Source organism: Solea solea, chromosome 10 (assembly GCF_958295425.1).
Source record: "Solea solea chromosome 10, fSolSol10.1, whole genome shotgun sequence".
Taxonomy (NCBI): domain Eukaryota; kingdom Metazoa; phylum Chordata; class Actinopteri; order Pleuronectiformes; family Soleidae; genus Solea; species Solea solea.
The window spans coordinates 6194434-6222175 of record NC_081143.1 but is presented as its reverse complement, the minus strand read 5'-3'; the positions used below and the strand labels follow the sequence as shown (position 1 = coordinate 6222175).

General features: G+C 40.1%; 1 protein-coding gene across 4 annotated transcripts; it reads left to right on the top strand.

The window, feature by feature from the left end:
• Positions 1-27582, top strand: trim2a (tripartite motif containing 2a). Of its 4 annotated transcripts, none has more exons than XM_058641465.1 (12): positions 1-236; positions 14504-14682; positions 17279-17516; positions 18906-19057; positions 19403-19583; positions 21708-22431; positions 23897-24000; positions 24212-24379; positions 24538-24718; positions 25073-25143; positions 25272-25412; positions 25922-27582. In XM_058641465.1, the coding sequence occupies exons 2-12, from the start codon at positions 14549-14551 to the stop codon at positions 26072-26074; spliced, it is 2247 nt and encodes a 748-aa protein (XP_058497448.1). In that variant the 5' UTR covers positions 1-236; positions 14504-14548; the 3' UTR covers positions 26075-27582. The 4 variants fall into 4 exon arrangements, with proteins under 4 accessions (XP_058497448.1, XP_058497449.1, XP_058497446.1 ...); XM_058641466.1 differs by lacking the exon at positions 1-236 and adding an exon at positions 7578-7730 and having other exon boundaries at positions 24538-24706; XM_058641463.1 differs by lacking the exon at positions 1-236 and adding an exon at positions 7578-7730.
• Positions 27583-27742: the final 160 nt, after the last annotated feature.

The following is a 27742-nucleotide window of genomic DNA, read 5'->3' as shown; positions in this document are numbered from 1 at the left end:
TGCTGGATCCATCCCTTTAACACATGAGGTGGAAGTGAGTGGAGGCTGCAGCCTGAGCTCAGCTGGACTTAGTTCGTGCAGAGCTGCAGACGCGGACAGGACGCTGCTGCTGCTGAAGAGGACGAACAGAAGAGAAGAGAAGAGGAGCAAAGAAACCAAACAAACAGGAGGAAGAGGCGTCCGAGCCATTTCCGTGTTGTCGCGTTCACACCGGCAGATGCTAAAGTAACCTTTAGGTGAGTGAAATGTCTGCGTGTCCTTGCGTGGGAAACATTAGCCGGAGTAATGTCCACACTTTCACACACTTGATTTCACGTGATTTTATATCAGCTACAAGAAGCTTAAATATGCAGAAACGCATTTTATTTATGTATACAAATGACTCATTAATCAAGTGTCATGACAAACCCGTGCTTGTGGCCCTCACGGTAAATGAATCAATTTGCAGCAGGAAGCGCACTAGTTTTGTTTGTTTCAGCATCTTAAATCTGTAGAAGCTTGAATGAACCTGTGTGTCTGCTGATGCACGTGCAGGGGCGTCGCAATACGGCAGACAGGACCTGGGGCCCCCCTGCTCTGAGGGGGGGTGCACCAATAACACTTGATCATATTTAGGCCACAGTTCCAGCACCACTCGGCTTAAGAGGGCTCGACTACTTGGTTTGATATCAGGCTCATGGTTTTTCATTTCTATAGTTCCTCCTCAGTGTGGGCGGGGTCATCATAGCTGGGCTTCATGAAACTGCTGTGATGTTGTTTTATACACATCCACAAAAACTAGTGATGAGCAAAGCCGTTGTTTTCAGTGTAACTGAATCATTAGAATCGGTTCATTAAAAAGATTTGTTCAGTACTTCCTGCATGTTCAGGGTTTTCAAGTCTTTTTAACTGATCTACAGTTTGGCATTGATTAGTCTTCCAGACGACACTCTCTGACCAATCAGTGGCCGGCAGGTACCAGGGTTAGGGTTAGCCAAAAACGAGTAGTGTCGAGCCATGTTGTGCCGTGATGTGCAGTGATAGCAATACGCTGTCAAGCAATACTATCAGAACTGATTGAGGTAGCATTTGTGTTGACCTGCGGAAGGACCTGGTTTTCTGAACAGTATAATTCACTTCTGAAAGTTCTTCGTGGGCCACATGCCACTAGCCTGCTGCCAAAAGCTTTACAATTTTGTCAATATGCTGATGTATGTAAAGTCTCGATGTATGAACCATTACGTGAAAATTAAACTTTATTGAGTCATGGTTTGTTCGAAGCAGCAGAAAATTTGATTGTTTGACATTTCAATGCTAATAATGTTGTTGTTTTTGGTTAGCAAATTGGAATGGTTGATTTGGTGCAACGAAGGGCCTGCCAGGTCCTTTTTGCTAAGAGTTAAAAATTAAACAATACTACATGTAAGACTGATTTACTGTTACAACAAATACGACAGAGTCGAACTTATGGTAAACGTAGCAGGATCTGTATCTTGGCAGCCATCGTGAATGCATCCAATGTTGGGGTTGATGAAGTTGTTCACAGTTTCCGAGTTGGTAGTCCAAGTTCACTGGACGCCCTATGACCTCGGAAATTCCACAAAACACCCAATAAAGGAGTGGCACCTGGTGTGGTCCTCTGTTGTTGTTGCCCATCTGCTTCAAGATATCTGGTTTTTGTGCATTTAGAGACTCTTCAAGACATTCTTTTGCATGTCTTGGTTGTAATGAGTGATTGATTATGGCCCAGAGAAGTGCTGTTCACTCAATACTTCTGCTTTTTGGATCATGGTCTGTAAAGGGCAGCCTGTGGCCAAGTGGAAAGGGAACTTGGCTTGTAACCGGAAGGTCGCCGGTTCAAGTATCCACCAGGTTGAAAGGGCTGGGGTACCCCTGAGCAAGGTACCCAACCCCCATTGCTCCCCGGGCGCTACTCAGTGTGCCAGCCCACTTCTCCTAATTCTAGGATGGGTCAAAATGCAGAGAATAATTTCCCTAAGGGGATTAATAAAGTATCTAAAATTAAAAAAAAAAAATCCAAAGAACTAAAGAAGTGCGGGTAATCCTCGTAACCCAACAACATGCATTGTTAACAAGCAGATGAACAGCTGTACCTAATAAAGTGGCTGGCAGGTATGTTTAGGTCCCAGCTTTGTGTGAAAAGGCAGAAACGCTGAGTGCTATTAAAGCCGCTGAAATGTTTTGTTGCACTGTAAGAAGTGGTTGTTAGTTCATGGTGAGTGTTGGAGCTATTTATAAGGCCTCTACAGTGAGTATTCATTTATTTGAAGTTGCACTTGACCTACACTGTGTCTCAGTGTGTGTGTGTGTGTGTGTGTGCAGTGAAATTAGATTCTGTCTTTGAATGGGGCTTTTTACAGCATAGAGTCTGGCTCCATGAATGAATGAATGAAGTGGTGTTTGTGAATCAGATTTACTTAGTAACTATTAAAAACATTATGATTTATTGTGTTGAAATATAGTCTATGTTGATTTGAAATTTAATGACATTGTTGCAGGAGTGCTTGTGTTGACTTTTTGAAAAAAATAAAGTAAAATGCTGCTTAATTTGTTTAATAACTTGCAAATCTGATAATAATGAGTGACATTCCAAAAAAGGAACCTGCAGCTTTTTTCTTATTTCTGATAAAAGTGCTACAACAAACTGTTACCTGTTCATTTTACTTCTACTTTAGGTCAGGTGTGGAAGAAGTGATGGGGAAAAAATAGAAACCTTAAAAGCAGCTTGACATTTGCTAGATGAGTTAAACATGGTGAGTGTCATTTCTCTTTGGATTAAAGAGGTGGTTCAGGCATGCCACGGATTCTTTTTTCTTCCGAACTTTGTTTATTGGGCTTTACAAAAGCATAATATTTGTAACAAATATACTAAATTGTACATTTTCATTCATAAAACAAAAAGTAGGAAATTAACAGCTGACACATTGCTGTATACCCAAACAACTTAGAAAAAATAAATAATGATAAAATCTACCAATGCAGCCTTATTTTCTCTTTGAGGAAATAATGGATGTCTCTAATCCAGTGGTTGTGACAAGGCGATAATGTTGTTTTCCAATTGGTTAATATTAATCTCCTGGTGACAAACATTGTTTTAGATTTATTGAGGGAAGGCAGAGTAGGGGCAGAGCATGCTACATATTCTGGCCTTGCCACTCTTAGGCCTTAGAATATACAGCCGTGTTTTGCATGTCATCTGGCTGAATATGAATGGTCAAGTTGCATTTTGTACGCAGCAGGTTTTAAAAGGTAAAGGATAAACAGCAGTGACTCTAACTGAGTCTAAAGTTGTCTCATTTAAAGTTGTCAGTAAACACCATATACAGGCATATCTGCCTGTATATGGATTAAAAAAAAACACATTTAATTGACCATGTTTAGAGGAACTAGTGGGTTTGTCAGCTTTTGAGAGGGCAAGGCTCACATTCTCATCAGCAGGTATCTACATCTTCTCTTTTAACACTTGTTAAAAACAAAAGTCCCCAAAGTGCTGAGCTGCTCCTTAACTTGACTCCAGTAAGTGATTGCATGTGTTGTGAATAAAAAGTAGTGAGTGGTGCAGTAAAGGCTGTGGATCCCTGCCACCACTGCAGTGCACTGACCCTGCGGGAGTTTACTCCTGCAAATCCTGCAAATCAAAACACTTAACGGGCCACTGAGATGACTCAGCTCGGTAAAGTGTACACTTGACCTCACTGTTACATGCAGGCGATGAACGACAAACACACTGTGTTCTCAAAACACACCAGTTTATTAGCTACGAATATTTAACCTTATGTAACATGGAATCATCAGCACCATCGTGACTTTTCTCACATATTCAAACAAATACAAATGTTTTTAGTTTGTACATTAGTGACCATGATCAGCGTTTGATTCCACAGATAAAGTTTGACTGTTTTTCTGCTACAGTGACGTGACTGAGAGCCCTGAGGCTTTCTGTTTAGAGCAGTTGTCCTGTGATTATGTTACCTCCCAGGATCTATGAGCTTTGCTTACACTCAACCACAGCGAGGTACACAGCGTCTCTCTCTCTCTCTCTCTCTCTCTCTCTCTCTCTCTCTCTCTCTGATCAATGCAAATTAATTAGCACTGGACATCAGCCAGCTCGACTCTTACCAGAGTGACAGGCCTGACTGAAAGCACAATCCTCCTCTTTTTACTGCACAACAACCGTAACGAAAAGGCAGTGGAAATGTCCAGTGTGTGAGAATCAGTGACATCTAATGGTTCGACAACAAGTGAAGAGCTCTTCCACTCGCCCCTCCATTTCCCAAGCATGTGTTCATTTAGGCTGCTGTAGAAACGTGGCAGTGCAGCATGTTTCCACAGCATAGTAAAGGCTTATTGTAAACTCAGTGTTGTTTGTATTTTAAAGCTCTTGTATATTATAAAAACCTACTTAAGGGTAGTACATTCAATGTCTTCCAATAAATCCCCTTGAATGTGCACACTGCACACTAGAGATGTTCCGATATGTGAACTTAGTGCAATCTGTGAAAATACACATTTATAGAAAAATACACATAGCTATTTTATTTAAAGAAACTTTGAATAGTGCAGTAATAGAGCAAAACCTTTTTTGCAAGCTCTGGAAACAGTTTTCAAACATAACTCATTATACATCAACAAAAATACAATAAGACATATCTGTGTCCTCCATCTCTTCAGACAATAAATTAGTTGCACCTTTTCTTCAAATACAAACCTGATGAAAACTTAAAGACTGTAGGACTGAATGATTCATACACATAAATGATTTGTGTTCATGGGTAATGATGTGAGCTCTAATGTGTGAACTCTGTTTACACCATTCAGCTGCATTATTATTTATATATATATATATATATATATATATATATATATATATAATTATTATTATTATAATTATTCTTAAACATACATGCCAAGCTCCAGCCAGCAGGGGGCATCAGTGGTGTACAAGAGGAACATTACCCACTTAAAGACATACTAATGTTGCTCCTGTAATGTACCTCGGAGTGAATCTAAAATAACTGTAGGCCTGTGTAATGTGTGATATAAAGTGCAACAAATAAATCCATACATTTTTCATTTTTTTATGCCATCTTTCATCCCAATGCTTCCATGTAGGAGTGATTCAGAGAAAAAAAACCAAACACAAAAATCTTAAATAAAGCACACATTTTATAGCGATCTTTGTTGATAATGTGTGTTTGTGTAATATTAGGCGTTAGTGTTGTGGGGATCTGAAGCTGTTTACACAGTTGGATTCGTTTTTGACAACAGATATTTAATGATATATTTTGACGTTTTACCTCCTCCGATGTCATTGGAAACAAAATAACGTGTGTGTGTGTGTGTGTGTGTGTTGTTGTTTTTGTTTTCTTGAGGAAGCATTGGTGAAAATAGCATTTTAACCAATGTTGTGTTCATGTTGTATTTCATGTTACGCATTCCTGCCTCTCACTGTCTGCACAGTTTACAACAGTTAATTGTTGGATTCCCTTAAACTATCCTTTGATACACAGTCAAACCAGTAATCAGGCGTCACGCGTGTCTGTCTGACTAACTCATTTTTTTCCCACCACCTGTTATCACCATTTACATCTTCTCAGGGATGAAAGTGTTTGGTTGATTCTTGCTTTCACATATTGTTAAATGCACATTTATATAAGGGAAGATACAGTTGAATGATCTCACATACGTGTTCCTGTTTCCATTTAGAGCCATTTCTTTCTGTCCTGGTGAGTAATTCAGTTAAGTGGGAGTGGCTGCACAGAGGGAACAAAGATGCATTTGGATAATTACTACAAATGTTGTTTGTGGCCTGTTGATAAGATTAAAGCTTTTAAGAGATGGAAACCCTCTAGAGACGTGTGTGTGTATGTACATATATACGTATATATAAGTCTGTGCTACGTTACCTCTGTGCAAATGTAGGGAAGTCTGTGTCTGTGTGTACGACCAAAAGGACAGTGTGTGATTTTGTTGTGGATCAAACCTTTTTTCTCAACCAAAGAGAAAGCAGCAAGTGTCAGAACACGAGAGTCATTTTATACACGCACTCACTGACCACTTTATTAGGTACAACTGTTCAACTGCTTGGCATCGCAAATATCTGATCAGCCAATCGCATGGCAGCGACTCAATACGTTCAGTTATGTATACATGGTAAAGACGACCTGCTTGAAGTCAAATCAGCCTTCAGAATGGGATAGAGAGGGGATTTAAGTCACGTTTTATTTCAGAAACTGCTTATCTGCCAGGATTTCCATGACAATTGTTGTACAGAAGACGATATCTGAACGCACGACATGTCGAACACCGCGTGCAGCAGATGGGTGGAGTCCTGTGTACCTAATAAAGTGCCTAGGGTAGAAAGACCAATATAGACACAACAATACATATGTAAACAAGACCTGAACCTGTGGTGTGGTTAAATTGTTTTTAATTTAAAACACCACAGTATTCATTAAGCTGTCACATGACACAACACTTCACGACATTATCAATAGATGATTTGAGTTTAAACTGGTGTAAACGGTCTAGTATCTTGTTTCTTCATCTCGATTGTTCATGATCAGGTCTTAAAATGATTGATTTGACGTTGGACATAAGAAGTCACATGTTTCATATTCATCTCTGGAGCCACATGGTGGAATAGTGGCTAGCACTGTTGCTTCACTGCAAGAAGGTCTGGGTTTGTGACCCTGTCTTATTGAGGGCTTTTCTGTGTGGAGTTTCCCTTGGGTTTTCTAAGGGTTCTCCAGTGAATTGTCCGTACAGGTGAGTGTGGGAGTGAATGGTTGTCCGTCCCTGTGTGTGTTTGCCCTGTGATGGAATAGTGACCTCACCTGTCCACGTTGTACTCCACCTTTTCACCCCCATGTCATCTGGGATCTTTAACCATCATGTGGAGGATAAAGCAGTAGAAAAATGGATGGATGAATATTCATCTCTGTTTTTATAGTTTCATAAATGGTGCGAGTATCTGATCATTGCTGCTGTGTTGATGATTGATTTGGTCCTGGTGATTTGTGTTGTGTATACACACACACACACACACACACACACACACTTGACACTTGCTGCTTTGAGTTGCATCATCTCACTCTTGTTTACCAGCTTTGCTTCATTTCAGTTCCCTGAGGGGAGTAACACACTCCAGCTTCGCCCTTTGAACCAGCGTGTACAGCATGATTCTGCTCTGTGATGATAACTCAGAGGAATGTGATGGTGATTGTGGCTTTCCTTCATCATTTTGGAGCATCTTGTTATTTATTAGCTTTAGGCATTTTGGACCCTTGACCTCAAAAAAATTACGTAACTCTCGGTTGTTGGCGATTTTTACGGTTCATCAGGGTTCCTTTTGTTTTTCTCCCACGTTCTCCATTAACGTCGTATCTGTTTGTCATCCATGCTTGTCAAACCTCTGGGACTCTTGTCCTCACCAGGGTTAAAGAGCAGCACAAGCCTGAAGCTCAACTCCTCCCTGGCCTCAGTGAAACCCTCTGATTGGTCTGTTCTTTTCCTTCTACACCACCAGACAAGCCCTCCCTCTCTATCTCTGTTCATCCAATGGCAATGTCTGTCAGTCTGTTTGGATTATTGTAACAGCAGCCCAGGCCTCTCATGCTTTCTACTCTGTGTCCAATATGCCAGAGATAAGAATTAGGTGACTCCGAGCAGTGTTTTATTTATTTTTTCCCCCAGAGAAGAGAGGACAGGAGAGAAGCCATGGAGTTGATGTAAGTGTCATTTTAAAATGCAGAGCTGTGAGTAACACATTGAAGGATGGAATCTGGAAATATTCTTGATTAAAGGGTAGAAGGGAGGTAGAAGGTGTTGATTTGGGAGAGTTCTTTTTTGCAGATTATCTTGAAAATCCATAAATGTGTTACTGGGTTTGGCTTCTGTAACAGGGAAATATCATAATTACAAGATGCAGGTTGTTATTATTATTATTATTATTATGCTGGAGGTCTTGAAATACAGGTTCTGCGTGCAGTTCCCATGGTCTCAGGTGTTCACACTGTGTTTATCATTGTTTACGCTTCACAAACGTGCTTTGCGGGGCTTTTCTGTGCAGGTGCACACTGTATTCTCTCAAGAGAATATTTTCTTTGAGCTCTCATTTCCTGTTTCCTGTTTGTCATGCTCCCTGGCCACAGCTGTCTGTCCTGAAAAGTAGCAGAGTATCTTCTGAGTATATTCATATTCTCCTCGATGAGAAAAAGTCTAATGATAGTTTATTTTCATGGTACAAAGTTTGTCTCCATTGAGGTTAATAATCCATTTGCCATTATCCATTTCTGTAAAGGAAAACTACAAGTGCTTTCTACTGAGTGGGTAATTTTTGTCTGGACAGTGAAGCACAATGTTCTAGCTCTGGCTGACAGGTGTGCAGCGTGGACAGTTTTCAACTGCCTCACACTGGCACATCTGAAGACCTTTATTTGAGGTCAGTTGTTAACTTAAATGCACTGACACACACACACGCACATCATTGTGTTATCTTTTCTCACCAGGCACATATTTGGCTGATATATAGTCAGTGGTGGGTGCAACCTTTTTCTTTCTGGAGCTTGTTGAAATCCTCTTCATTGCCACCAATTAACACAAATACTGTAATAAACGCAATCAATCAGTTTATTCAGTGTGGAATGAGTGGCAGGTGTAACTGGTCCGTCTGCCTGCCTGCCTGTCTGTCTGTCTGTCTGCCTGTGTGCACTGCATGCTGTCCATGTTCTTGCAGCAGGTGACTGGAGTTGTCACTACAAGCCTGAGTCTTACACCACCACCACCACCACCACCACAGCAAAGACACTAGCCTGCAGTTAGCAGAGGCAGAATTCCTGGTTCCACCACAGACCGCAACTCCTAATAATTTTGGGGTGTTGGCGACAGATTTACTGATTAAGGAACTCTAGCTTTAATAGATTCGACTGGTGTTTTAAATGGGGAAGGGTGGATTTTGACGTTGAAGGCGTACTGTGCTGCTCTGACATAATCGCTTCATCATCCTCCTAGAATATGCTTTAAATTAACATGAGGTTGGTCCTGTTAATCATAGATGGCGCTTGTGTCGTCCTCTGCCACAATGAAAGCATGTGAAATCATGTAAAGATGTGATATTAAATGTTTTGCAGAATTTATCTCAAAGCTGACAAGGGCCTTTCTGCAGGGAGTTGGCATGTTCTTCCTCTGTGTGCGTAGGTTTTCCCTGGGTTCTCCAGTTTCCTCCCACAGTGCAAAAAACATGCAGATTTGGGGATTAAAATTGGAGCAAATTGGACACTAAATTGACTGTGAGTGTGAGAGTGGATGGTTGTTTGTCTGTATATGGCCCTGTAAAGGACTGGTGAGCTAGGTCAGCTGGGATTGGCACCAGCGGCCCCTGCGACCCTCATGTAGAAGAAAAAGCGGTAGAGGAGTGAGTGAGTGAGTGAGTGAGTGATCCTGAAGCTGCTGCAGAAGTCGCATAGACCGAGCATTTGGCTTTAGGTGCTGACAGGATTTACAATTCACTAAATACTGAAATCAAACAAAATGAATCCAAATCCCAACAATGTAAGAACTAGTCATTATCATCATTAGCAACAGTCATTATTATGCCTTTAAATGGTGTGATGTGATTCTATTGAGTGTCGGGTCATTTTAGCTGATGTGACTGTGTTCAAACGCCATGGGCAGTTTGTCGTTTGTCTAAATGACTGAAAAGTCTTATCTTGAGTCCTCAGAACAGATGGTTTGCAGCCAAGTAACGAAATGACGGGGCTTTCCTTCTGTGAAGAGACTTTGCTCTGCAGTCCTCTAACATTCTTAATTTATTTAATGCATAAATATTTGTGGCACTTGAATGCAGATTAGTGAAATCTGCACCATATTTTTAATAATTTAATTCAATATTACACTAATTTTTTTTTTTAAATGTAGAAAAGATTTAATTCTTCTTCATTTGTATAGCAAGCTTTCACTTTTCCACCAAAATGTGAAATATAAACTCTTGTCCTTTTGAGCTGCTGTGGAAGCATGGCGCTCCGTAAGGCCAAGGTCCTTACCGTGTATTGATGGATGTTTTTCTACCATGATAGAGAAATCTGAAGGGATCTGGCATTTTGACTTCAAATCATTCACAGAAGGTCAGATGAGTTCAGTTTAGACTTCAAATACGAAATAAAGTTGATTGTGATTGTGATTGTGCACGTGGACGAGGCATTTTGTTTTGGCGGGTTCAGCCACCTGCCCCCATGTAAACCCCAGTCTACAGAATGATGAGTGGGAATGAAGTGTCTCAGAGTGTGAACATGTGTTTTAAGTATCTTACGTTTTCAGACGTCAATTTCCAGTGATGTCAGTCTGGCTTCTTCAAAACTTGGGGACACTAAAAACCCCAACCTGTAATTATTTCTGCAATATTTTTAACCATAATTGCAGAGTATGGAAGGGGGCGGTTCTTTTCCCGCTGTGTTTGCAGACTGATACATGAGCAGAGTCTGTACTAAAACCTTTAATGGTGTAATAACTGTGATTAAAGACCTATCTTGAAGATCTATCACTTCCTGTCACTGTTGGTGTCCAAGAGAGAGAAACAATGCAAAGAAAAAGTGTTTTTTTATAGAAGCCGGTGACTGTCCAAACTGACAGCAGCCTCTGTAGCCACTCATTAAACAGACAGTTCAGAGAAGCATGGCTGTGATTAAAGACAACAGAAGCAAATGATTTTAGTGACTTAAAATCTACAAGTGTCTATTTAAGTGTTTGCTGCTTCATCTCATTAGACACCATTGTGTCAACATTTTCAAATAACGCTTTCCACGAAGCGAGCAACACTTTTTAAGAAGCAAATAAATGATTGATTTAATCATTCAAAATATTGTGTTTAATAGAAAATACACTTGGGCGGGCCTTAGTATGCTGCCAACTGATTGTAATTATACATTATAAACATTAGATATTGTTTTACCAATAATCCACCAATATGCCACAACATAAAACCAATTTCCTTTTTAAAGTGGTGGCTGATGAGTGTTCTTGAATATACAGATATAAAAGGACATACAAAAATACAGTACGTGAAGGTTTTAAATAAACTTTAACTCTCTTATCAATTTCCTTTCAGCTTCCTTTTCCTTTGTTTTGCCTCTTAGCTTTTTTTTTCTCTTTCATGTACAGTGAGTCAGCAGCATGCACACATTAGGAAACATCCCTGTGACCTCAACTCTATTGGCTGCAGAGCAGAGGACTCTTATTTCTGCCCCTTCTTTTTCCATGTGTGAAATAATTATAACGATGCTGCTGCACACGCTCCTTGCACTGCAGTGAGCCAGCATTTACTTCTGAGAGAGAGACGTAGGGGAGGAGAAGTACAGATGCCGTGGACCGAGAAAGGAAGGCGAGTCCCGGGAGGAGAGAAAGTGGTTTAAGAGAGAGGGAGGGAAGGAGGGAGGGAGGGAGTGAAAGAGATGATGTATAAACTGAAACACAATCCACCTCATTCGCCCCTCCTCAACTTTGCTCACGTGTGCACACACGAACAAACACAGAGAGGAGCTGTCTTGCTTGCACGCGTCCTCTAACCCATTTCCTGTTTTGAGTCGTTGCTGCTCCTGGGGATGGAAGCATCATTTCTTGTCAGACCTGAAATGACCTGACGGCAGGTTTAGAGGGGATTTTCCTGTGTTTTCTGTGCACTGGAGTGGATGACGCCTGTTGATTTGTCTGTAGATGCAGCGCTGTAAGTCTCCTCCTTTCCTGTCATAATGTGCTGTTCATGATGGCATCTCTGGTAGCCACTACATGCAAAACAGAGAATTCTATTTTTGTCACATGCACTGTTCACTGTGAATTTACTCACAGCTCAATCTAGCAAGAAATATTCCACTTATCTGATGCAGCCCAGATTACGTAAGAGTGGAGCGTTGTGTGGCTGGTGCGACCTTGTGGCTGCTTCTGTTGTGGCTGTCTGTCGAGGGGATTAGAAGAACATTTGGTTTCACCAGAATCAAATTTGATGCTTTGTTCATCTGTTCACTGTTGCCAATGAAGCTCGGAAGATAGGATCTGAGATTTCTGTGTCTGTGTGTGTGTGTGTTTGTGTGTGTGTGTGTGCATGTCTGTGCAGGCACAGAGTTTTCATGCTGTCATTCAAATGTCCAAGACATGGACACTTACTTTCCTTTTATAGTAATTATACTAACACTTTTATTTGTAGAGACATTTTTGAAGCAAATTCCAAGGTCAAAATTTAAAGGGGAAAATAAAAGAGACATGCGCATTAAAACTGACTCTGACACAGATATAAGCACATACATGCACATAAAATAGTAAACAAAGAAAGAAAGAAGGCTTGTTTATAGATGTAGGTTTTCAGGGAAGTTTTGTGTCAGCTGACCTGGTTGTCTGTGTTCAGTGATTTAACAATATGACCCTTTAAATCTTTCGCTTTAGCTTCTGGAGTGTTTGTGAATAAGTGAAAGAGGCTTCAAGGAGAACCTGTAAAACTTTGTTAAATGTCCAGGAGCGTTCTAAACTGGAACTGTAGTTAAAGTTCAAAATATTGGGCAGTTTTGCCCCCTCCTCCCCAAACTCAAGGCTATTTTGTGTGGGGTTAAGTGTCCTCAGCATGTACACTGGAGGAAGTGGGGATCAAACCCCCAACCATCCGTTTGTGGTTGTTGACCCACTGTATCTCGTGATCCACAGCCGTCTAACATGAGCTTTACCGACTGTTTGAGCAGCTATTAGACTATGAAACTCGGCGTCTTTACTATCCGGCACCAGACAGTGAATATATCACAGTAACGTCTCCATCATAACAGTCATTTTGTCCTCCACTCTATATTTTCAAGCTCAGTGAATCACAGGATGCAGGTCCTCGTATCTGCTTTCAGGACATGAAAATAGGATGGAGGAGAGGAGAAAGGGAGTGTGCGCCAAAGTCGTCCCTGAGGGTTTCCTCTCAGCAGCAGAAGTGGCCTTTTTCTCTGCCTGTCTAGAATGTGAAGAGACAATAAAAGCACTGACACACTTTCTACATTTGCTGCAAGATGATATTACAGAGGTGTCAGCCAGAAAATGACCTAAAACCTAAAAAGCTGAAGTTTATCTTGGACTAAAATATGTTTGTATGGTTTAGTATGTTGGTGTTTGAGCTGAACACAGATGTGCTTTGCTTCCACTTTATAATCTAAAATATTCATAACGTACACTGGCTTTCATGACAAACACCTCACATACAGTTAGGGATGACCGATACCTCAAACTTGATTATCTACCGATACCGACATTAGTCCGATACAGTCATTTTAGACCATTTATGAAATATGAAGCTGTTAACAACACATTTGTGCTGAGTCATTTCAAAGACAGAATTCTCCAACTGTGTAACAAATATCCCCAAAAAGAGGAAATAAACAGCCTCAAGCATGACTCAGCTAAAATGCTTTTGTGGATTTTTATTAACCCGTTTACAGTCTGTGCATAATGAAGCATGCGATATAAAGGATTTTTGGATGTTATCGATTGTACTGATATCCGATCCAGTGATTTTGACCAATACTGACTTCCATCCCTACTTACAGTATACACTAAGCCCTGCTCTACCTTTTTCTACGTACTGCGGTGCTAAATGGTAACATTATAAAATGATATTCTTGTTTAATTTTTCATGTTGTGTAGTTTTCACTCTAACAAAAGGTTGTTGTCGTTATTTTGTCAACTAGGAACATTTCTTATTTCTTCACTCTTATGAGCAGTTTTTTTTTGATGCAACCACTAGTTACATTTCTGTTTTGTTGAATTTAGATATAAAAGGCACTGTTTTTCCATTCCCCTTATAATTTCTACTCCGTTTCATGGCCTTTATTCGGAACTGCCCTAATAACCATGAAGCTCATGTTTAGAAACTTTCCATACCCTAATTTTTTTAAGTATCAAACGACCCATAGGCATTTGAAGTACTTAATGGAATAAAAATGTGACCGTTTACATTTCACTAACGATAGGTTTCTAGAACAGGAAGAATGTAAGATTTTCTCAAAAGCTCCAGGATGACAAACGCTGCAATTGGATGATTTTTAAAGGTTTGCACTGTGAACTTTACATTATTAAATACAGTAGTTGTCACTTTTGGAAACGTTTGATGTTTTAACCATGGTCTCTCGGCATCTTCACGACCTCTCAGATGCTCTGTATTGTTCCCAGACGTAAAAATGTAAGAATATATAAAAAGACTAATCCCTCCAGTAAAGAGTCCTAGAAGCTGAAGGTTTGAATCTTTCAAATTTCACTTCTTCAGGGTTTGAGTTCAAACCTGGAGCCACAGGTGTTTGTTATTTCCTCTCTCAGACGGATGCAAACAGATCTTTTTTTGCCTTCAGTTTCAAACTTTGATCTTTCCTTCCCGCAGATTTCCACTCACTTCCATGAGGTCGTCGCTGCTTGTCTGATCGTACGTCTTGTCACTTTGCTCTGTCCTCCTTCCTCACTAATCCCGTCCTCCCTCTGTGTCTCTCTGCAGGGTGCAGGGTCAGAGGAAGAGGGACTCCTGTGTCAGAGTTTTAGGATGGCCAGTGAAGGCTCCACTCTTCCTAGCCCCGTGGTCCGCCAGATTGATAAGCAGTTCTTGATCTGTAGCATATGTCTGGACCGCTACGAGAACCCTAAAGTACTGCCCTGCCTGCACACCTTCTGTGAGAGGTGAGTCCACGCTCATGATGTTCTGGTAAATCTGTGTTTCTATCATTCAAAGTTTGTACGTTGTAGGGCAATATGGCCCAAAATAATCTGCAATAGGCAACATCAAGTAGTATGGGTGATAGCTAAAATGTTTCCTGATTTTCTGCATTACAATTTTGTACCTCAAGTTTCAGTTAAATATTTACAGTGCTAAAGATTTAAAATGAGATTATCTCATGCCATTCCATCAAAATAGTCACTTCTCTACCCTAATGTAAGGAAGAAAACTTAAAGATATGAATTGTTTTTAACATTTATGCATTTACATATTTTTAATCTGCATGAAACTTGAATTAAAAGCAGCTTTTTCAATAGGCGACTTGCATTGTTACAGCCAGATGATTAAAGAGAGATTTTTGCTGAAGAAACTGAGAATAATTTCACAAATCTCAGAGAAAACATTCAAAGAAATTATATTTGTTACACCTCAAATATTATATAAGTACATATTAAATGTCGGCTTTTCTTTTCTTTTCTGAATAAACCAGAGATGCTGCTGATGCATTGTTAAAACCTTTAAATCTACATTATTTTTGGGATTGCAAAGCAAAGAGATGTCCACTTGTTGTATCTCTGCAGCTGACTGTGGTGACTCTGTGCCATCGTCTCTGTAATAACCTTTGTGTCGGACACAAAAGAGAAACTGTGCGCTCGGCCTCTCCCATTGCTTCTGCAGAGTCATTAACAAAGAACAACAAACACCATTTGTTTTTTGTCGCCTCTGGTCTCTGGTGGATCTATTTCACATAAATGCCGACAATATTTCCAATTATGTTCACGTTTTACTCAAAAAGTTTGTCTGTGTTTGTTTTCTTTTTGTTTATATTCTTATTAATATTAGAGATGTCCCGATACCACTTTTTTGTGTCTGATACCGTTATCAAAAACTCGAGTATCTACCGATACCGATATTATTACGAACTATGAAGCTGTTAGCGACACATTTGTCATTTTTCAAAAGACATAATTCTCCAACTGTGTGACAAATATTGTTCTCCCCAAAAAGAAGAAAAAACTGCCCAAACATGACTCAGCTAAAATGGTTTTGCTGAATTTTACATTTTTACAGCATATTGAAGCATGTGATATATAACATTTTTAGATTGTATCGGATTTTACATTTTTATCTGTCTAATATCTGATCCAGTGATTTTTGACCAGTATCGGACTGATACAGACCGATACCGATGGGTATCAGGAATTTGTTTTTTCATTTTTTCTATCAGTGGTAAAAAGTCTATATCAATCAGGCTGTAATTTATATGTTCCAAAATGTTGTATTCTGTTAATCTAATCAGATTACATGTATCGCAAAGTCGTTAGCAATGTGTGTTTGATTTTTCTCATGTTACCATCCACAATGTTTGACCACCCTTTGATTGTAAGAGACGACGGTTTCATGGGGTGAAAGACAGGAAACGTCTCATGTTTCATGCAGTAAAGTATGTGTCCATGTTAAAACCTCCTTAACTCACCACATCCAACGGGATGTGAGGTGAGGTCACAGGAGTGACCACACTCGTCAATGATGTAATGTCACTTTGCACTAAAGTAACATTTTATAACGGCTCGACTCAGCATGGCTCGGCTTTTCCATTAGTGATAGTGCCTGGTACTTTATTTAGTACCTGGAAATGTCTTCAAAGACTCTTGGTGGCTCCTCGCACTAATTTCAAAACCTGAGGTGATTGTTCCTTCCAGGCTGCAGCACCACGGCTTTGGAATGCACTTCCCCTGCCTTTATGTGTCTTGAGTCTGTTGATTCTACTAAGAAATAAAAATAGAAATTAAAAACGGATCTTTTTTAGACAGGCTTTTATCTCCAGGTGAATGGCTCTTACTCTTCTTGTTCAACATATTTACACTGGTTTTTAAAAATCTAGTTTCCTTATTTTTCCCTCAAGTGAATTGCATTTTTATCCCCCCTTAATCCTGTTTTATGTTTTTATGTGTGCATTTGATTTGCTGTGGAAAGTGCTATAGAAATAAACATTGCTTGCTTGCTTATTCAGTGTATACATATAATATATATGATATATACACGTATATAGCACGGTCCAATGCTATGTACTAATTTACAAAAACACACAAAATTGAAATATAAAATCTATTCAGAGCAGAACAAACACAAATCAAAATCTCTGAACAATGATTTGATTAAATTTGAGAAAAAGAATTAAGAATTATCCAAAAACGAAATATCAGAGTCTGTAATTCAACATTATTAGCTTCACAGTTGAAGGATTTATAGTTTTATGGAACCTCTGTTTTAAGGTACAGGGATACAGGGAAAGCAGTGCTACTGCTAGTATGACTTAATAATAATGAACCATTACATGGCAGGACAAAATTAGATTTTCCACCATTTCCTTTGACTTTAAGGTCAGATCAGGAATAATATATTGGCAGATAGTGAAAATAAGACTGTCGAGTCACAGTCATGAATTAATACTCCTACATATTGCATCATCACCCATTTAGTATAAGTGAGTCCTCCTGGCCAGTTCTGAAGCAGCTCCGTGCCGGATGTTCCCACTCATCAGTGTTTGTTCTTCAGGTGCCTGCAGAATTACATCCCAGCCCACAGCCTCACACTCTCGTGCCCCGTGTGCCGCCAGACCTCGATCCTGCCGGAGAAGGGTGTGGCGGCATTGCAGAATAACTTCTTCATTACCAACCTGATGGATGTGCTGCAGCGCGAGCCGGGCAACTGCAGCCAGGAGGCCGCCGCTCTCAACAACATCACTGCTGTGGCTACAGGACAACTGCTGTCCTGCCCCAACCATGGAGGCAATGTAAGAGACACACTCACCACCAGTTGCACTAGGAATAAATATAATATACAAATATATCCTTCTCCTTGGTGTGGAGGCATTTCACTCTAAACCGAAAATTCACCAATTCAAATTAAGGTATAAAGACATGATTTTCAAGAGGGGGTTGTCAAAACATGATGTAAACCAGGGTTCTCAAACTCGTGGCCCATGGGCCACATGCGGCCCGCCAACCAATTTCATGCGGCACCTCCACTTATTGTCAAGTCATGAGTTATTTCTGTATGTTTTTTTAAATGTATATATTAATTTCAATACAAACATTTATTTTGAAAATCTGTGAAATATTGCCAAAACTATTGTTATTACATTTATTGGGACGGAATATCCTGATACCTTTTTAAGCTTGTGTTGCCAACCTCAACCGAGCAGTTGCTTTTTCCCAAAAAGATTGACTTTTTTCACATGACCGCCCCCTACTGACCAGAACAGATGCTCATCGGCCTCAGGTCATTTGAGTTTGAGACCCCCGATGTAAACAGAGGGGATTGTTTTGATTATGTACTTGATTTATCACTATTTAACTATGTGGGTGGTGATGAGTGGTCTGTGTGCTTCAGTTCATTCATCAGTTCATTAATCCCTTAATTTCCTTCTCTGTCATAATTATATTTTCTACTGTGTGTGTGTGTGTGTGTGTGTGTGTGTGTGTGTATAGTACGTATGTTGGTATAGGTGTGTATATGTGTGTCGTGTTGTAAAGTAACAAAGTACAAATACTTCAATACTGTACTTAAATACAAAATTCACGTATATGTACTTTGTTATTTATATTTCTAACAACTTTTACTTTTAATCTAACTATCTTTGTTACTCGTTGCTACCAAATAAAATCAGAAGAAGAGTTGGTAATGGTCTTTACACTATAGTTTTTCCATTCACCCATTCACACATTTTTCATACCCATTCACATGCTGCAACATGGAGCTAAGTGTCCTGCTCAAGGACACATAGTATTGACTAGCAGACAACATATAGACTAGCAGACAGTCCAGTTTAAAGACGACTCACCCTATCAATGAGATCAATCCTAACGCCTCACTTTTTTAATCCTTTTACTTTAACTTCTAAAACGTAAGTACATTTTATATCAGAAAATTACTTTTGATACTTAAGTACAGTAAAAAAACAGAAAGTAATGAATGTGAATGAACATTTGTTCTTATTTAAGTTCGAAATAAACTAAATAAAAATGCTATTTGTCTACAGTAATTCATACAATAGTTGTCAGAATGCTTTCATTTTAAGTTAAAGGCAGGTAGTCATAGACATAGACAGTCTGAGACCATAGACAACATTTGATGGCAGTAAATACTCATCTTTTAGTCTTTATTTGTCCCTGTTGCTCAGGTCATGGAGGTCTACTGTCCTCCCTGTGAGACAGCCATGTGTCAGGAGTGTGCATGTGGAGAACATGGAGAACATCCCACTGTTCCTCTTAAAGACGTCGTGGAACAACACAAGGCGTCATTACTAAAGCAGCTGGACGCCGTGAAGAAGAGGTACAGCAGCAGCGTAACATAGACTCCACTATGCTGTCCTGATTTTCAAGACCATTAAATCGAGTTAGACCTGACATCTGGAGCAGTGGCTGCAGACTTAAAAGTTGACGATGATGATGACTGACTTAACTTGGACTGAACTTGGACTCTTTGTTGACCAGGACTGAGACTAAACACTGGACATGAGATTTACCTGAGACTGACCGGTGACTCAATCACAACACTGTGGACTACAGACATAAAGCATGTATTTCTTAAATGAGATGGAACGAATGAAGCAAACACTTTTCCTACATTCCGGGGACACATCGTGTGACTGCTGACTGATGACACTGTATGTCCCAGGTTGCCAGAGATCGACTGCGCCCTGCAGACGCTGTCAGAGATCCTGCAGCAGCTGACCAATCAGAAGAGCTCAATCGAAGATAACATCCATATGACGTTTGATGAGCTGCAGAAGACACTCAACGTCCGAAAGAGTGTCTTGCTCATGGAGCTGGAGGTCAACTACGGCCTGAAGCAAAAGGTGAAGTCGCAAAGTCAGACACAAAGTACTCTCAGTGTTCAGCCTTGATGTCCTGTTGACATTTTCTTCCTTACTGACTGTAGTCACAACAATGATAAGTGTTGTTTGAGTTTGTTTTCAGCCCTTTGCAATTATTATCTACCTCTTTACAGGACTTTTATTCACCCATTACACTGTATTTTACAGAACCTCAGACACGACATACAACAACAAGAGAAATAGAATGTGGCCATGAAATACTGATTCAAAATAATAATAATAATATTCAAAATATTAATTATGACCATGAAATATGTGTAACGTGGGTAAGGTTTGTCTGAATTTTATTTTAGGAATCAGTGCCACCACAGTCACAGGATTTACTTTCTACTTGGATTCCAAAATTCCCCAAAGCAGATGTAAATGGTAACAGTTTGTATTTATATAGCACTTGTCTAGTCTTGATGACCACTCATTATTATTTCACTATCATTGAATTCTAATTTGTGGCCACAAATGAATATTTCATGGGCATGTTGTACATATTTCATGACTACAGTTTTTTGTTTTGTCTGGGGCTCCATAGTATTTGTGTAGCACATTTTTTTTTAAAAACAACAAGGTTACAAAGGACAGATAGAAACCACACCTAAAAGTATGTATTTACAAATTATTAAAAAGTTCTTAAATTGGTGTCCAAGGGTAGCTCTTTCCATAATTTATGAGCCAGAAGGGTTTGAGCAAACCAGGCCATGATGTCCTTTACTTTAGACACTCTAACATGTATCAGGGAGCTAGTTATTATTTTTGTAAGGGCCAGGTAGATTCAGAGTCATGTGCAGTAAAATAATATAAAAAATGAATAACCAAACAAGGATTAACTCAAAGTGTGTTTTATTGTTCACTTACATCAGGAAAGGATAGAGAAACATTGAACTAAACAACTGAACAACCTGATGTCATACGGCTGTTTTTGCTGATCTTCATGTCAAAGGCTCAGCTGGTCTGATATGTGATCAAATGGCAGAACAACAGGAGGTTGGGAGGAGGTGGTGCAACACCCTAATCCAGACAACCAATCAGCCTGGGAGCTCTGTCACATGGGCTGTAAATGATTCAGCGGCTGGTGTCCAGAGGAAAGTCAGATATGGGACTTGTAGCTGTATGGTTGCTGTAGCTAGATGGAGCCAATGCACTGTGTGAGTGTGGTTGATCTGGGTGTGTCATGACGTCTCTTCTTATTTATGGGTAGAGTCTTGAAGCTGTCAGAGCTTCGGTGTGTGATTAGACAGGGACAGAAGAAGGTGTTACGACTGATGTCTTAATGGCCTCTCTATTTGACGAAGAGGAGGCGTGTGATGACCAGATGCTGGTGAGTGTGTGTGTGTGTGTGTGTGTGTGTGTGTGTGTCTGTGCTGGCTGTAAAGAGTGTGACCGTTTGAAAGGAACACAAAGAACCTCTTTATAGACTGATGTCATCTCTTATTTTACACTTTATACTTAGGATACAGGAGATTATGTTTATTTTAATGCAGAAGTAAATGTACAGCTAGTTGTCCAGCTCATGCTGATTTGAATGCCAAGGAGTTGAGGTGTGTTTTCAGGAGGGACTTGGATGTTTCTAGGGTCTGGGCTGCTCTCAGATCTGTGTACAGAGAAGATTCCTGGTACAGCTCACATGCAGACAGACTGAACAAGAGCCTTTTTGTGTTATTACCATCAGTCTGCTCTGTCTAGATCAATGCAGACTCTCAAGGTCCATTCTGAATCTAGAACATAACAAACCTTCAGTTAGGCGTATTATACTTCACACACAATGTTGGATATTAAAACATGCATTAAGTCTATAATTGCCTCACAACACATGTGCACTAAGATAAAGTCTAATTTAATTTTACACATTTAATATCACTTCTACTAAGCAGCAAAGCTGGTTTGGTTTTTATAGGTGTTTTCTTTTGTTTTGTCCTGGGCTCCTCTTTCACAAGAACACAATAAATGTACAGGTTTATGAGATGAATGAAAGGAAAAGTAAGATAAATGTTCATAAATAAGTCTAGAATTTCTCCTGGTTGGAATACTGTGTAGCTCCACATCTTGTTGGCAAACTCTAACTGCTGCCCCCTGGTGTCTTGTTTGTGTTAGGTGCTGCAAGCCCAGCTGGACACTCTGCTGCAGGGTCAAGAGAGCATCAACAGCTCCTGCAACTTCACAGAGCAGGCTCTGAGCCACGGCACCGAGGCCGAGGTGCTGCTGGTGAAGAAGCAGATGAGCGAGCGCCTCGTGGAGTTGGCCAGACAGGAACTTCCTCTGCAGCCCGGAGAGAACGACCAGCTGGACTTCCTGGTAGAGACTGACGGACTGAAGAAGTCCGTCCATAATATGGGAACTATTGTAACCACCAATGCTGTGGCATCTGAATCCGTGGCCACCGGTGAGGCGTTACGGCACTGTGTGGTGGGCGTTCCCACCTCCATCACCGTAACCACTAAGGACAAAGACGGAGAACTGTGCAAGATGGGTAACGCGGTCATCACTGCTGAGATCTCCTCACCTGATGGCAGCAAAGGCGAGGGAGAGATACTGGACAACAAGAACGGCACTTATGAATATTTGTTCACAGCCCCGAAAGAGGGGACCTTTAACTTATCCCTGCGTTTATATGACCAACATATCAAAGGAAGCCCCTTCAAGATAAAGGTCATCAAGTGTATAGATGTATCACAGACTTCCGATGGCATGAAGAAAAGACTGAAGTCTCCAGGTAGTGGGCACATAAAGCAGAAGGCCATCAAGAGGCCGGCCAGTATGTACAGCACAGGGAGGAGGAAAGAGAACCCCATCGAGGACGACCTCATCTTCAGAGTCGGTAAGAGAGGAATCAGCCGTTAAATGTCTCTTAAAAAGTGTGACATTTGTACATAACTTTACTTTGGTTTTATAGTTGATCAAGTTAACGGTGCAACAAACGTTTCACAGACGGAACAGATCGGATGCTTCAGAATTATTTAATTGCAGTTACGGTTCCATCCATCCTTCTTCTAGTGCTTTATCCTCCACATGAGGGTCATGGGGGTTGCTGGTGCCAATCTCAGCTGACATAGGGGCGGGGTACACCCTGGACCAGTCGCCAGTCAATCACAGGGACACATATAGAGAAACAACCATCCACACTCACACTTACAGTCAATTTAGAGTATCCAATTTGTCTAATCCCCAAATCTGCATGTTTATGGACTGTGGGAGGAAACTGGAGAACCCGGAGAAAACCCACGCACACACGGGGAGAACATGCAAACTCCATGCAGGAAGACCCTTTTTCCGACCGGGTCATGAACCTCGGCTCTTCTTGCTGCAAAGGCAAGAGAGCTAATAGTGTTAGTTCTCTGGAATTGACTTGAATTGCTGACTGTTATTGTTTCTATTTACTTTATTTGGTGTCTATTTTTATCAGAATCTGCATCCTTTTTAATGTCCGTCTGTTGTTTGTAGAATAGCAGTGATGAATACATTAATGTTACTGAATTGTTTTTATTTTTCAACGAATGAGTTTATCGTTAAATATTTATCACTGTAATCGGAGTCTGTGTCTTTGGTTTTGGAACCAAAGTTAGTCAGATGAAAACAATACATTTGGAGACAAGATATCAGCTTGAATCATGATGACTTTTTGTGGCATCCTCTAAACAAATGATTGATGTAGACCCCGTGGTTCTCAAGCTGTGGTGCGTGCACCCCCAGTGGTACATGAGTGTCCTCTGGCGGTACTTGGAGGAAAATCAGAAATACTGTTCTACTCTATACACCAGGGTATGTGATCGCAGTGGAGCTGAGGAATTTTGACCAGAGTGTGTAGAAAATGAAACAAAAATAAATAATAAATAAGTCACCTTTATCTTTTGCTCCATCTTACTCTAATTTTCCTATACCAGTGTGTGTGTGTGTGTGTGTGTGTGTGTGTGTGTGTGTGTGTGTGTGTGTGTGTGTGTGTGTGTGTGTGTGTGTGTGTGTGTGTGTGTGTGTGTGTGTGTGTGTGTGTGTGTGTGTGTGTACGAGAGAGCAAATTATCTTAGTGGGAATAAATCTGCCTCCTGTGAAAACTCTGCTCGGTCTGTTTACACCACTGTATTCTAACGTTAGTGATAATGTTGTTACTTTGAGAGATCAATATTTTCTCAGGTGGCTCTTGGTGTAAATGGTTTGAGAACCACTGATGTAGACAATATGGTGAAGCAATCGATAAAGCAAGTAATTAGATAGTTGCATCTCCTGTATGTATTTGATTGAAAAGAAAGAAAAACACTAATTACCTACCACATGTTCATGTTTTCTAGGCACTAAAGGCAGAAACAAAGGGGAGTTTACTAATCTGCAGGGAGTCGCCGCCTCGTCTCTGGGGAAGGTGCTGATCGCTGACAGCAACAACCAGTGTGTCCAGGTATAAAAATAGCTTCCTGTGCTGATGACGCTGCTCAGGTGCAGTCACTAAAGATGTCACTATCACTGCTGCCTGTGCACTTTACCATCTCAGTGTATAATTTAGTGTCTGTGTTTGGAGTTAAAGGTGATGCATGATGTCGCATACATTTAATATCCTGTGTTTCATTTGAGTTTGTATATAAAAGTTGTTTTTTTTTAATGTGTTTCAGGTTTTCTCTAACGAAGGCCAGTTCAAAAGTCGTTTCGGTATCCGGGGAAGGACGCCGGGTCAGCTGCAGCGGCCGACAGGCGTGGCCGTCCACCCAAACGGTGACATCATCGTTGCTGACTACGACAACAAATGGGTCAGCATCTTTTCAAGTGAAGGGAAGTTTAGGGTGAGTCGGGATATTCAGTACTTCTGTGGCGTTTTAAGGCAGCACTCTCCTATTTTCCAATGTTCCAAGAGTATCATTGCAAAAACAACATATCTAATGGTGGCCTAAGTACTGTATTTATGGATTTAAAATGTAAAATCATTTCTTTACCTCTGCAGAGCAAAATTGGCTCGGGGAAGCTGATGGGCCCTAAAGGTGTGTCCGTAGACAGGAACGGCCACATCATCGTGGTCGACAACAAGGCCTGCTGCGTCTTCCTCTTTCAGCCCAACGGCAAGCTGGTCACCAAGTTCGGTAACCGTGGCAATGGTGACAAGCAGTTTGCAGGTACACTCAATGGTAATATGTGCGCTGCCCCCCACAGCCTTTCTCTGACCAGCTCACACCTGCATATGGAATGAAGACTCACAGTCTCACCAAACCAGGAACCATAACCATTCTCTAATCCTCCATACATAAGTCTTTCATTACTTGTAGCTACTATACAGATTTACTAGCGATGAAGCATGTGTGTAGAACCTTTTATGATTCATTTACTTCTGGTTTTTAATCCTCATAAATGCATCAGCTACATCTAAACCTGCATGTTGAGTGAAAACCTCTCCTCTGTTACACTTTGTTAAAATAAAAAGTTTTTAACATCAGCACCGACGTGTGTCTGAGAGCCATATTTTTTTTGTTTTTGTTGTTCAGGTCCTCACTTTGCTGCTGTCAACAACAACAATGAAATCATTGTGACGGATTTCCACAACCACTCAGTCAAGGTGAGCGCAGTTAAAGGCCGGTGGGAATTCCTCATTTTCCCTCTTTTTTTGTAATGGTTCACATATATTTAAGTATCCTGTAAAGCTTCTGATCATCAAGACCGTATTGTTTCTATTTAAAAATGTAGGTTTTTAACACGGAAGGAGAATTCTTGCTGAAGTTTGGTTCCAACGGCGAAGGCAATGGCCAGTTCAACGCCCCCACAGGAGTGGCAGTGGATGTTAATGGGAACATCATAGTGGCAGACTGGGGAAACAGCAGGATACAGGTCAGTGCAAAGGTCAAGTACAAAACATTTCACCACGACTAGTATAATACAGCTTCTTCTCTACTGCAGCCACAAAACAACATGGTACCTGGTAGATACAATGTTATACAAATTCACTTTGAATTCAGATTATTTTAATCTGGCCTCTCTTTATTCTGGCCTGTTCTGTTCGGGTTTTGGGTTTGGATCCCAAATTAACAAACAGTTAAAGTTTTTTTTTACACTTCTGTTTCTATCTGAGCCAAACCGTTTTTGTTTTTCCTCAACAATGACAACGAAGATCTATTATATTATATTTACATGTAAATAATTATTTTCAGTTTCAAAATATGACGATTATTGTAAATATTTGACCTTTGGAGTTTGCTTCATGTGACAAAATCCAATCTTATATTTACGTGATTTTGTAAAAATCCCCTTAGCTGTTGTACGTTGTCCAAAATCTATATTTCATCACTTTAACAACAAGAGATTTGCAGGACAGTAAATGTCTATTTTTTGTCTGTCAGGTGTTTGATGGCAGCGGCTCGTTCCTCTCCTACATCAACACATCAGCAGATCCCCTGTACGGCCCACAGGGATTGGCTCTCACTTCTGACGGACATGTCGTGGTCGCCGACTCCGGCAACCACTGTTTCAAAATCTACCGGTACCTGCAGTAGCAGTAGAACCTCCGCAGGTCGCAGCAGTGCACTGTTGTACAGTGTGCACGAACACACATTAGTATGGAGCGACTGGCAGATATTTGCACTCAGTCATTCTTCTTTGAATCGTGTCGTCTTTGTGCCACTTGTTTCACTGTTCTCCACGTGTGACGCTGAGGAAACGACGCAGAGAATTTCTTCTGTGTGTGTGTGTGTGTGTGTGTGTGTGACGTGAATGAAGCAAAAGAACGTCTAACCTTTTCACTGATTTCTTACATAAACCTTTAATATTGTACATACAGTATGTTAGACATTGACTTTGTTGTGACACGGCAGGAAAACGGGAAAATAAGGGTATTGCACTTGTACTGGTTGAGCACTGTGTTAAGTGAAACTGACTTAAACATCATCAACAATAGACATGTGGAATAAATATCATCTAAATATTATCTCAAACTAAAGCCAGAAAAACAAATAGTTATCAGCATAGTTTTTAGTCTTTATAGCTTTTGTTTTTCATGTTTTGTGTCACTAATAAACTAACAGTGTTAATAATGAGAGAAAAAAACACATGTCAACATGATGTGAAAGCTCAACAAAAAGAAAAAAAATTAAAGCTCATTGATTATTATATAATTGTTTTAACATTGAATACATTTATTTTTCTTCAGTGTGAGGATGCTGGAAGTTAGGATACGCTGTCATATCCTGCCATGGGGAAAATTAAGTGTAAAATGATTAAGAAATCTGCAGCTTTCTGCAATACGCTCTTTACATTTTGCCTGCACAGTTTAAAAAAAAAAAAAAAAATAGAATTAGAAACAGCAGTAGCAGGGTGTTCTTAGGCATGATTAGGCATCTCTCTGCATGATAATGTTAGTCATTTAAACACCTGAAAATCTAATGTGCACAAATTGTTTCTAACACTTAAATGTCACCAAAAGACGCATTAAAAGGGGACACTGTTTTAAATCAGTCAGGTTATGTGGTGATCATTTCTGTTTAACTGGTTTTACAAAAAAAACTGTGTGCTTGTGTGAAGACGTGTGAATGTATGCGTGTGTGTGTTATTAAAGTACCAAACTTCAGTGACTTGTGTATGTGTGTGTGTGAAGGCTCTTGACATTACAACTGTGATTAAATGCAAAACATCTTAGAATTAGCTGCAGAATTTTGAACTCATGTTTAATCCAACGACATCAGATGCAGAACCGTCGTCACCTTCACTCCTTTTCATGTGCTCTTATGTCTGTCAAAACTAAACCTGTAGAACTGCTAACAAGTTTTTCTCTTATATGTAGTTCAACAGTTGAAGTGTGTGTTGTGTGTATATATACACAATCCACTGTGCTACCAATTTTAAAGCCTTGGTCAGGAATTGTTTGTCTTTATGCACAGTTTTCATTAGGAATCCTGAATCTAGTTGTTAATTTTATACACAAATCTTGTTAAATTATTTGTTTTCCATTGTCTTGTTTGTATTTGTAATGCCAAATGGAATAAAAGTGCCCATAGAAGAGGAAGAAGATGTGTCCGTGTTGGTTTTTGTCCTTAGGTAGGTATCATGCCTTCATGGCTGGATTGCCATGGCACAAAATCAAACAGCCCAAGTTAAGGTTACACAGTTTGATTTTTGATGATCAATAATTAATTAATTAAAAAATATCAAATTTGATTCCCCACATC

Bases quoted from the DNA above. Each gene is read 5' to 3' on its own strand.
- trim2a (XM_058641465.1), top strand. From the start codon at position 14,549: ATGGCCAGTGAAGGCTCCACTCTTCCTAGCCCCGTGGTCCGCCAGATT. The intron at 17,517-18,905 runs GTAAGAGACACA...CCTGTTGCTCAG, and splicing joins GCCCCAACCATGGAGGCAAT to GTCATGGAGGTCTACTGTCC. The intron at 24,001-24,211 runs GTATAAAAATAG...AATGTGTTTCAG, and splicing joins GCAACAACCAGTGTGTCCAG to GTTTTCTCTAACGAAGGCCA.